At 38.6% G+C, this 12,205-nt stretch overlaps 1 protein-coding gene and 1 pseudogene across 1 annotated transcript; both read right to left on the bottom strand.

Moving 5' to 3' along the window:
* Positions 1 to 3,576: 3,576 nt before the first annotated feature.
* Positions 3,577 to 4,531, bottom strand: LOC133240952 (olfactory receptor 10D1B-like; annotated as a pseudogene).
* Positions 4,532 to 9,822: 5,291 nt separating this feature from the next.
* LOC133241142 (prolyl 3-hydroxylase OGFOD1-like) lies at positions 9,823 to 11,788 on the bottom strand. Its single transcript, XM_061406266.1, has one exon. The coding sequence runs from the start codon at positions 11,770 to 11,772 to the stop codon at positions 10,144 to 10,146; it is 1,629 nt and encodes a 542-aa protein (XP_061262250.1). The 5' UTR covers positions 11,773 to 11,788; the 3' UTR covers positions 9,823 to 10,143.
* Positions 11,789 to 12,205: the final 417 nt, after the last annotated feature.

Genomic DNA, 12,205 nt, shown 5'->3' with positions numbered 1-12,205 from the left:
TTCAAATGTATTCTTTTTAATGGCTGAGTAATACTCCATTGTATATGTACCACACTTTCTTATCCATTCATCTGCTGATGGACATCTAGGTTGTTTCCATGTCCTGGCTATTATAAACAGTGCTGCGATGAACATTGGGGTACACGTGTCTCTTTCCCTTCTGGTTTCTCAGTGTATGCCCAGCAGTAGGATTGCTGGATCATAAGGCAGTTCTATTTCCAGTTTTTAAGGAATCTCCACACTGTTCTCCATAGTGGCTGTACTAGTTTGCATTCCCACCAACAGTGTAAGAGGGTTCCCTTTTCTCCACACCCTCTCCAGCATTTATTATTTGTAGACTTTTGGGTCGCAGCCATTAAAATAAATAAATTTATATTAAAAAATAAAAAAAAAATTTAATGTTGAAAGATTCAAAAAAAAGTAAGTTACATTGTTAGTGCTTCAATTTTAACTAATTACAGATCTATTAGATTTTCAGGAAATGGACCAAACGTATAAGGAATAGAGAATGCTGACTCAGAGAGACTTTCCTCTGCCAATTTACAGAAATCCAGTCTCCCGTTTTATAAGAATAGATTAATGGCCAACTTCTCACTTATGACATATGAGTAGAATTTTAATGCCAAATTTCTCTGATGGCCAAAAGCATAAAGCTTCAAATGGGATTGTTTTGTACTGAGAAGACATGATTAAAGCCATAGAAGTTATAAACCAAGTTTAAACTTAAATTTACCAAACTGTGCAATTCTACTTTAAAATTTCACACCTTGTTGACCTGGTTTTATTAAATGGCCAGAAAGAGATTGTAAGAAAATAGAGTACAGCATATATTTGGGGAAAGAAGGAAGGAAGCCAGTCCATGTTCTCCAGAACCTTGTTTCTTTATGGTAATCAATGAAAACACAGTTCCCACGAGAACAGACTGTGTAAAGCAGAAAAGATACACTGTTTTGTTTGCTGGAAGATTTTTGATTACAGTTTCAATTTCCGTGCTTGTGATGGGTCTGTTAAGGTTTTCTATTTCTTCCTGGTCGAGTTTTGGAAAGTTGTACTTTTCTAAGAATTTGTCCATTTCTTCCTCGTTGTCCATTTTATTGGCATATAATTGTTGATAATAGTCTCTTATGATCCTTTGTATTTCTGTGTTGTCTGTTGTGATCTCTCGATTTTTGTTTCTAATTTTATTGATTTGATTTTTCTCCCTTTGTTTCTTGATGAGTCTGGCTAATGGTTTATCAATTTTATTTATCCTTTCAAAGAACCAGCTTTTGGCTTTGTTGATTTTTGCTATGGTCTCTTTTGTTTCTTTTGCATTTATTTCTGCTCTAATTTTTAAGATTTCTTTCCTTCTACTAACCCTGGGGTTCTTCATTTCGTCCTTTTCTAGTTGCTTTAGGTGTAGAGTTAGGTTATTTATTTGACTTTTTTCTTGTTTCTTGAGGTGTGCCTGTATTGCTATGAACTTTCCCCTTAGGACTGCTTTTACTGTGTCCCACAGGTTTTGGGTTGTTGTGTTTTCATTTTCATTCGTTTCTATGCAAATTTTGATTTCTTTTTTGATTTCTTCTGTGATTTGTTGGTTATTCAGCAGGGTGTTGTTCATCCTCCATATGTTGGAATTTTTAATAGTTTTTCTCCTGTAGTTGAGATCTAATCTTACTGCATTGTGGTCAGAAAAGATGCTTGGAATGATTTCTATTTTTTTGAATTTACCAAGGCTAGCTTTATGGCCCAGGATGTGATCTATCCTGGAGAAGGTTCCATGTGCGCTTGAGAAAAAGGTGAAGTTCATTGTTTTGGGATGAAATGTCCTATAGATATCAATTAGGTCTAACTGGTCTATTGTATTGTTTAAAGTTTGTGTTTCCTTGTTAATTTTCTGTTTAGTTGATCTATCCATGGGTGTGAGTGGGGTATTAAAGTCTCCCACTATTATTGTGTTATTGTTAATTTCTCCTTTCATACTTGTTAGCATTTGTCTTACATACTGCGGTGCTCCCGTGTTGGGTGCATATATATTTATAATTGTTATATCTTCTTCTTGGATTGATCCTTTGATCATTATGTAGTGACCTTCTTTGTCTCTTTTCACAGCCTTTGTTTTAAAGTCTATTTTATCTGATATGAGTATTGCTACTCCTGCTTTCTTTTGGTCCCTATTTGCATGGAAAATCTTTTTCCAGCCCTTCACTTTCAGCATACATCATACATATATGCTGTGACATACATCACAGCAGGATCCTGTATGACCCACCTCCCAGAATATTGGAAATAAAAGCAAAAATAAACAAATGGGACCTAATTAAACTTAAAAGCTTCTGTACATCAAAGGAAACTATTAGCAAGGTGAAAAGACAGCCTTCAGAATGGGAGAAAATAATAGCAAATGAAGCAACCGACAAACAACTAATCTCAAAAATATACAAGCAACTCCTACAGCTCAACTCTAGAAAAATAAATGACCCAATCAAAAAATGGGCCAAAGATCTAAATAGACATTTCTCCAAAGAAGACATACAGATGGCTAATAAACACATGAAAAGATGCTCAACATCACTCATTATCAGAGAAATGCAAATCAAAACCACTATGAGATACCATTTCACACCAGTCAGAATGGCTGCGATCCAAAAGTCTACAAATAATAAATGCTGGAGAGGGTGTGGAGAAAAGGGAACTCTCTTACACTGTTGGTGGGAATGCAAACTAGTACAGCCACTATGGAGAACAGTGTGGAGATTCCTTAAAAAACTGGAAATAGAACTGCCTTATGATCCAGCAATCCCACTGCTGGGCATACACACTGAGGAAACCAGAAGGGAAAGAGACACGTGTACCCCAATGTTCATCGCAGCACTGTTTATAATAGCCAGGACATGGAAGCAACCTAGATGTCCATCAGCAGATGAATGGATAAGAAAGCTGTGGTACATATACACAATGGAGTATTACTCAGCCATTAAAAAGAATACATTTGAATCAGTTCTAATGAGGTGGATGAAACTGGAGCCTATTATACAGAGTGAAGTAAGCCAGAAGGACAAACACCAATACAGTATACTAACACATATATATGGAATTTAGAAAGATGGTAACAATAACCCTGTATACGAGACAGCAAAGAGACACTGATGTATAGAACAGGCTTATGGACTCTGTGGGAGAGGGAGAGGGTGGGAAGATTTGGGAGAATGGCATTGAAACATGTGAAATGTCATGTATGAAACGAGATGCCAGTCCAGGTTCAATGCACGATGCTGGATGCTTGGGGCTGGTGCACTGGGACGACCCAGAGGGATGGTATGGGGAGGGAGGAGGGTTCAGGATGGGGAACACATGTATAATTTTTTTTAATTAAAATTGAATAAAAAAAAAAAAGATACACTGTTTTGGCAAATTAAAACAGAGAAAGGCTGAGTTAATTTGAAAAGTGTCCTTGAAGCAGTACATCATGGCTCAGTCCACCAATCCCTGACCACATGACAGGACTCCCAAGAGATGTCACATAGCATCTTCACCCAGCTCACTATTTAAGCATCAATCCTATTGTACAAGTAGTGTATCTGAAGCAACTCCTCAAAGAATTTCAGAAAGGAACTGCCACCATACCTTATGCCCCAGAACATGGACCACTTGAGTTAATGCTTTCCTCAGAGCCAGCTTCACATCCTTGTTTCTCAAGGTATAAATCAAAGGATTAAGGGAAGGGACAACAATATTATTTAACACTTGGATAACAGAATCTAGCCAGGGGATGGAAGCACGCCGAAGATAGACGAGCATCACAGGCCTATAGAACAAGATGATTGAAATCAGGTGGGCACTGCAGGTTGAAAAAGCTCGGCGCCTACCTTCAGAAGATTTGATTTTGAAAATGGAAAGGACAATGCAACCATAGGAAGTAAGGATAAGGATAAGGCATGTAAGAGTCACAAAATCCATGTTAGTGAAGCTTACCATCTGAGCTAGAGAGGTGTCTGCACAGGCCAGGGGTAGCACCACTGGGATGTCACAGAAGAAATTGTCCAACTCATCGGGGCCACAGTAAAGTAACTTAAACACAAGAAATGTGAGGATATTTCCATGTAGGCAGCTACCCAGCCAAGAACTCACTGTCAAGCTGGTACACACTCTGGGGTTCTTGATAACCATGTGTCACAAAGAGTGACAAATAGCCACAAAGCAGTCATAGGCCATCACAGTGTAGAGGAAGCACTTGGTACTACCCAGAAAGTGGTAAAAGAACAGCTGGGAGGCACAGCCCTGGTAAGAGATGGTTCAGCTTTGTCCCATTAGGTAGTATCATTTTGGGGGAACTCACTGAAGGGAAAAATATGTCAAACACTGACAGGAAAAAATACATGGGGGTGTGGAGGTTGGAAGAAACCAGAATGGTGAGGAAGATGAGCAGGTTTCCCAGTAAAGTGAAGAGATAGAACATCAAAAACAGGATGAATAGCAAGTTCTCCAGCCCTCCAGTGTTAGGAATTCCCAACGATATGAACTCTGACACAGAAGTATAGTTCTGCATGTCTATGCACCAGGCAGTCCTGGAAAAGCAAAGCATTCATGATATAAGACTACAAATAACTGAGAAAATATCTTCCTAGTAAACTTATTTCTCAAACAGTGACTGTGAGCAAAAAAATGTCAAAGAGGAAAAGGAAACCAGTAATAAATCCGGACCTGCAGCTAAGTAATGTGTTGCATTTGGCCTCAGTATTTTTCACGTGCAAAATTACATAGAATAATTTATAGTTGACAAACCTCGCAGTAATCAACTCTTATTATAGGTTTTAGGTAGTTTCTCCCAATCCAGTTTATCATCACACAAACTGGTATATTACAGAAGCATCTTCTCCAAGGAAAATTTGGCATCAGATGGCAAACTCGTTTTGTATTATAAGCCAAGTCATAATTAATTGCTTAATAGACCAACTGGGCTTCTCTGGTGGCTGGTAAAGAATTTGCCTGCAAATCAGGAGGCCCTGGTTTGATTCCTAGGTCAGGAAAATCCCCTGGAGAAGGGATAGGCTACCCACTCCAGTATTCTTGAGCTTCCCAGGTGGCTCAGCTGGTAAAGAATCAGCCTGCAATGTGGGAGACTTGGGTTTGATCCCTGGGTTGGGAAGATCCCCTGGATAACTGCGGGGCAACCAACTCCAGTATTCTTGCCTAGAGAATCCCAAGGAAAGAGGATCTTGGTGGGCTACAGTCCTTGGGGTCACAAAGAGTCAGACACAACTAAGCGACTAAGCACAGCAAAGCAATAGACCAACTATCCAAGTATATGCATATAAAAATGGGAACCTAAACAGAAATGATATTCATTTACCTATTTATTTTTACTTACAGTGATAGTGTTTTCCACTGTTTAGCATTTACATTCAAGAAAAGATATACAATTCATATTTATAACATGCTCACACACACACACACACAGGAATTACACTGAGTCTAGAAGAGCCTCGTGTAAGTAATAGAAATAGCTATTGCATCCCACCAAAAATATGTCCCTCCTCAGGAAGACTTTATTTCTATACCACAAATCTCATTCATGTAAATTTCAATTACATTATAATTTTTTAACTTCATTAATTAATGTCAGTCATATAAGCCTAAAGATCCTCAATTATTTTTTCTGAAGGCCCAATATCTTCTTTTGTTCCTTTGAATCAAATTTTATGTTAGCCGTCCACATGTTGTCACTTGGATATAACTGATTTTTCTCTGTTTGTGATCAATATTTGCTCATAGGAAATAATCTGATAGATGTATTAACATTAATTTATAAATTGCTAATCTCTTACCATTTCCTACGTTGTTTCAATTTTATGAGAATAAAGGCTTATAGCCATACAGGGAAAAAAGCTCAATAAGTAGAATTTATGGCAAAGAATGAAGAAGTAGAGAAAATAGGAGCTCTTCAGAATAACCTTGAAATCAATCTATAGAGCCAGGGCCCTGTATAAAGCTTGTCCTGTATAAAATGTTTGAGTAGATTGTGATTCTGGCAAAAATACAAACAGGAAAGCAAAAAAACTCCTTTCCAGCCCCAAATATACTTTACACATTGAGTTTAAGCCTCAACAATCAATCTAATCTCACAAACATTAATTTTCTATCCACCTGCTAGAAATATAAAGATGAATAAAATAAAGTGTTATCCCTAAAAAACTTAACCTAATATAAAACTGGTTTCTAACTCTGACCCTGACTCTATCATTTTCTACCTCTGGACCATAAGAAACTCACTTAACCTCTCTGAGCCTCAACTCTTACAGAAGAACAGTGGATAATCATATTGTCTGCCTCATAAAGTCTTTGTGAGGATTGAATGAGATAACAAAAATAAAATTCCTTGCCCAATGCTTGGCATTTAGTAGTAAATGTCCAATATGTCCAATATTATGTCCTCATGCATATAAGACAATGGTAATGTAGTTAAAACAAAAGCATTGAAGGTGTGATGAAGATATAATTAGAAATGGACTTGAAAAGGGATCCGCAAGATTTGAAAAAAAGTAGAGTAAACATAGTCAACTGATCTTTGACAAAAGAGCAAAGGCAATGCAATACAATGAGAAAAGATGGTCTTTTTAAAACTAATGATTCCAGAACAGGACATCTCTTTCTCTCTCTCTCTCTCTCTCTCTCTCTCTCTCTCTCTCTCTCTCACACACACACACACATACAAAATATATCTAGACATAGACTTTACACCCTCCACAAAAATTAACTTCAAATGAATAACAAACCTGAATGTGAAATGCAAAACTACTGAACTCATAGATGATAATTTAGGAGAAAATCTACATGATCTTGGATACGGCAATGGGTTTTTAGATATAGCACCAAAGGCACAATTCATAAGAGAAATAACTGATACACTGAACTTCATTAAAGTTAAAAAAAAAAAAAACTTGTTTTGCCAAAAACACAGCTAAGAGAATGAGAAAATAAGCTATAGAATGAGAGAAAATATTTTGTAAAAGACATCTGACAAATGACTAATGTTATGAAGAACTCTTAAAAATTCAGTAATAAGAAAACCAACAACCCAATTAAAAATTATCCCAAAGACCTTAATAGATACCTCACCAAAGAAGATAAATATAAACCTGGAAAATAAGGACATAAAAGGATGTTCCACATTATGTCATCTGCTGCTGCTAAGTTGCTTCAGTCGTGTCCGACTCTGTGCGACCCCATAGACGGCAGCCCACCAGGCTCCCCGTCCCTGGGATTCTCCAGACAAGAACACTGGAGTGGGTTGCATTTTCCTTCTCCAGGGAATGAAAGTGAAAAGAGAAAGTGAAGTCGCTCAGTCGTGTCTGACTCTTCGTGACTCCATGGACTGCAGCCTACCAGGCTCCTCCACACATGGGATTTTCAGGGAAATACAAATTAAAACAAAGAGATAACACTACAAACCTAGAATGCCCAAAATCTAAAACACTGACAATACCAAATACTAGTGAGAATGTGAAGTAACAGGAGCTGTCATTTCTGGTAGACATGCAAATGGCACAGTCACTTTGTAAGACAGTTTGGCAGTTTGTTATGAATCTCAATGTATTCTTACCATGATCTAGCAGCCATGGTCCTTGATATTTAAGCAAAGGAGTTGAAAATGTATATTAACACAAAACTCTGCACATTGATGTTTATATAAACTTTATTCACAATTGCCAAAACTTGGAAGCAGCCAAGATGTCCTTCAGTAGGGGAATGGATAAACTATGGTAAATCCAGACAATGGAACATCATTAAGTGCTATAAAGAAATGAGCCATCAACCTATGCAAAGACATGGAGGAATAATAAGGCTGTGTTACTAAGTGAAAGAAGTCTATCTGAAAGAGCTACAACCTTTATCATTCCAACCATATGACATTCTGGAGACAGTAAAAAGATTACTGGTTGGCAGGGGATGGATAGGTGGAGCACAAAGGACTTTTAGGTCAGTGAAAATACATTGTATGGAATGGTAGGTAGATGCTATTACATATTTGTTCAAATCCATTGAATGGACAAAACTGAAAGTGGACCCCAAAGTAAACTATGGATTTCAGGTAATAATGACGTATCAGGGTAGATTTATCGTTTATAACAAGTGTGCCCTCTGATGGGGATGTTTGGATATGGGACAGGCTGTACATGTGTATGGGCCTACAGTATATGAGAAATCTGTACTGTAAACCAAAAACTCATCTAAAAAAAATAAAGCTTTTTTAAAAATATCAAAGAAAAACACACAGGTCAGGAAAAATGTTCTTTCCACGAGACCTTCAGCAGAGGATTATGTAAATATCTGGCAGAATTAAAAGATATTTTGTAGGCTAGAAGTGCATAAATTCTCCATTTACCTGAACTTTTTTTGTTTCTAGCTCAACAAATTCACAAAGGTGTTTGTTACAAACATGTGATCAGCAAAAGTGTAGATTTCACAAATTACCTTAGATTCAATTTCAAAATTCTCTTTCCTCCTCTGCAGTTAGCACTCAATGCCTTATCTCCATCCAAACCTATTCTCAGGAAAGAACCTGACATACCAGGAAAAAAAATTTCTAAGAACAGATAATAACAGAAGATTTTCAAGCAGAAAATTTTACCCTTAGGGAAACAGAAGAAGGAATTATTTTGCTGCAAAGGAGACTAAACTAGATATTTTCTTCCAACTCTGAATTCTAAAATTTTATATTATTAGCATTTTATAAATTTTGTGACTTTTGCTATCACCACATTCAAAGAAATTTGCATTTTAACCTTCAGGGTTCAATGACAATGAAAGTACATACACCTGCTAAAGGAAGTTCTCATATTGATAAGAGGAGTAGATTGATATTGATTAAAAGAGTAGATGTTAAGAGTGGGGATAGTTTTTATTTTTTATACTAACCGCAAAAGGGAATTCATAAACAAAGAACCAATCTGCTTCAATCTCATCCACCTTCCTCATACAAATCATTCTCCTACTGCATGAGCACACTTATCTCTAAGTCTGCCCTGCTTCACGTCCTTCTCAGTGCTGACTTCCCAATGAATCACAGGACTCAGCAATATATAAGAATTTTCATAACTTCCATAATTCTCCTTCTTAAGTTGTTTGAACAGGGAAAATGATCAGGACAAATAGAGTTAAAAGCAAGACAGAGAGAGAGAAAAGGGAGAAGCATAGTGTAAGCAGAATAAGAGTTGAATAGAAGGAGGTAAAGTTTTAGACAAACACCAGCTAATGGAAAACACACCTAACATGGGCAGAGGGACTTTTGTCAAGTTTTAGGCAAGAATATATTTCTAAAGCCCAAAGTCCATATTGACGTAAGATGCCATGACATAGAGACAAGGTTCAGCACCTTGTGCTCTTGAGTCCAAGACACAAAGTTTCCACACTCAGCCCTGTCATGTAGTCTGGTCATGAAATGCTGGATTTATGATATTTTCAAACTGGAGAGTTTCTATTAAGACACTATCCCCTGTGGCCCAATCTTAGACTTAAGAATTGCGAATCACCAAAGGGAGTAATTAGAGGTCCTCCTGTCTATCTTAACACCCGTTTCCCATTACACATCTCATTATTTCATAACATATTATAGATTTATTGTAAATGTAGCATTACAACTTTATTAACTATCTGATAAATATTCAAGAGTGAGAAAAATACCAGTATCTTTCCTTGACTTTATTTAATATGCTCTTTCCAATCACTATAAACACAGTTATATTTTTAACTACTTACAATCATACCCTATATGTAGTTTTGCATAATTCCTTTTTAATATTAACTTTCTGATTAATAATTTTTTTTTTTTTTTTTTTTTTTGTGGTTAAAATGGTACATTTTATGTATATTTTACCTCACACATTTTTTAATCACTGAAGAAGCCAATATGGAAAATGAAGAACTGAATGTTAAAGACAAAACCCTTTAAAAAAAAAAAATCAAGAGGTAAGTACCTAGCTCCAAGCTCAAGGTCTAAACCGATGACAATCATTATGAGCCCTACTAAAGGACAGTCATACACAGTTTTAAGAGTGCTGTCAAACAGGTCATCTTGTGGCTCTCCTTCATGCAACGTCTTAACTCTTACAGCTGGGCCAGTACTCAGGAAAGGTCTTTTTCCAGCTTTGGCCTGCTTTGTTATTCGTAATAGACAAATGAAAAGTCCCAGAAGCCTGTTCTGTTTGGGAAGCTTTTCTTTTGTTCTAGGCTTCGGTGGTTAATGTGCTTGACGAATTTCAGAGTTTCTCTGTCTCTGTAGACCAGTGCCAAAGAGTTGTTTTCTAGATTCACTGTTAGCAGCTCTTTGTCTTCTCCTTTGGCAATGTAGGAGGTAAAGCCACCATACTCTGGCTCCCAGCCTTCACAGCCACAATAGAGCAGTAAGTCCAGGGCAAATTCAGTCTTGCTGTTGTCATGGATTAAAGTGTAGTGACCAGTCTTCCAATGCCTCAGTTCCCCCTGGCATGTGGGAACACTTGATTCTTTCTTTGCTTCGTCTTCCTCTGGGTCCGTCGGTCCCTCGCTCTGTAGACTGCTGTCGCTGGTGGCCGCCCAACTGTTCTCTGGCTCAGAAGAGCTGTGACTAGTCCCTTCTTCAGTGTTCTCAGCAGCAGAGACTGCATCTCGCTCCTTTTTGTCCTCAGGCTCATCTTCTGAAGGTGCCAGGAAGTGAAGCTTCAGGCCTGTGAAGTTGGAGAGCAGCAGGAACATCGCCTCGGAGCGGAACAGCGCCATGCAGTCCCTCAGGATGTCAGGAAGCTGGCTCTCCTCAGCCTTCTCGTAAAACCTTTTGTTAGGGGAACCTCGGCTGCTCCATTCCACACGTCCTCTCTCCAAAGCCTCACACACCTCTGCAAATTTCTCAGGCTGAAGGAATTCTTTTAGGAGAATTTCAGAGCTTTCCTCAAATTCTTCTTGAATTTGAGCTTGGTATTCCATGTCAAGATAAGTAGGGTTGATCCAATCATACAAAATTTCATGATCTTGCGGGATGTGAGGGCTCCGAGCTATGAGAGGCTCAAAGTAGGTGGGAGGCCTGGTCAGTGAAGGACCATGAAACCAGCCGCTGATGGACAAACGTGACTTTTCTTCAGACAAGACCTCAGACACCTGGTGAAAGGATACTGGAGACACTTCAAAGAAAACCAGTGTGTTCCACGAAGGGATAAGGGACTTGACAATCTGCTTCGGCTGAAAGTGTTCATCAACGCTGAACAGGTCCAGGGTGCCCCCCAAGCTCGCATCCCAGGGAGGAACCAGGTAAAGAATGAAGGCGATCCGGCGCCCTTCCAGCTCATCATCGTGACAGAGCAGGGCATCTGAGAATTCGTACTTAGCACAGGACATGTCAATGGTTGACTCCAGGTCAATCTTGGAAATGTCTGAAATCCAAGACCGGAAATGTTCAAACAGAATTTTCCTTAAAGCACAGATGTGGGGCTCTCTTCTCTTCTTCAGATCATCAGACTGCTGGAATTTATATAAATCATTATACTTTTCATGGAAGTCCAAGTTCAAAAGTTCCTTCTGAAGTCCTTCCAAGAAGTTTTGGCTTTGGATGAAGTTTGGGATCACGCAGTGAAGAAAGGGGTCCATGTCCATGACAATGGCTTCGTGGCGGAATGGCGTCCTGCGACTCCAGGCCTCAGCCACTTGCTTTTTCAAAGTTTCCTCTGTGACAGCATCCGAAAACTTCGCCATCACCTCCTTCTTTACTTTTTTCCCCGCCCGGTCAGAACCCGGCTCAGCAGGCCGCTTTCCGTTCATCTCTTCGCTAGCTACAAGATCCCAATAATTTTTCTTATACTTGTCAAAATAAGCACACATAGGTAGGTAGACAGATGTGTGTATGTGTTAGTTGCTCAATCATGTCCCACTCTTTGTGACACCATGGACTGTAGCCCACCTGGCTCCTCTGTCAATGAGATTCTCCAGGCAAGAACACTGGAATGGGTTGCCATTTCCTTCTTCAGGGGATCTTCCTAAGGATCAAAGGATCAAACCTGGGTCTCCTGCATTACAGGTGGATTCTTTACCAACTGAGCCATCAGGAAAGCCCGAGATAAAGCTTGAGAGCCCCACGTAAGAAATGATTACCCAGAGCTGGATTGGTCACTTTCTATATTGTGGTCTCTATATTAGGAAGTTTGAAAAATCTAAGAGGGTTTTTAGTAGCCTTGTATTTGAGTGTATTATTGGA

This window comes from Bos javanicus, chromosome 29 (assembly GCF_032452875.1).
Source record: "Bos javanicus breed banteng chromosome 29, ARS-OSU_banteng_1.0, whole genome shotgun sequence".
Taxonomy (NCBI): Eukaryota; Metazoa; Chordata; class Mammalia; order Artiodactyla; family Bovidae; genus Bos; species Bos javanicus.
This window is presented reverse-complemented; position numbering and strand designations above follow the sequence as displayed.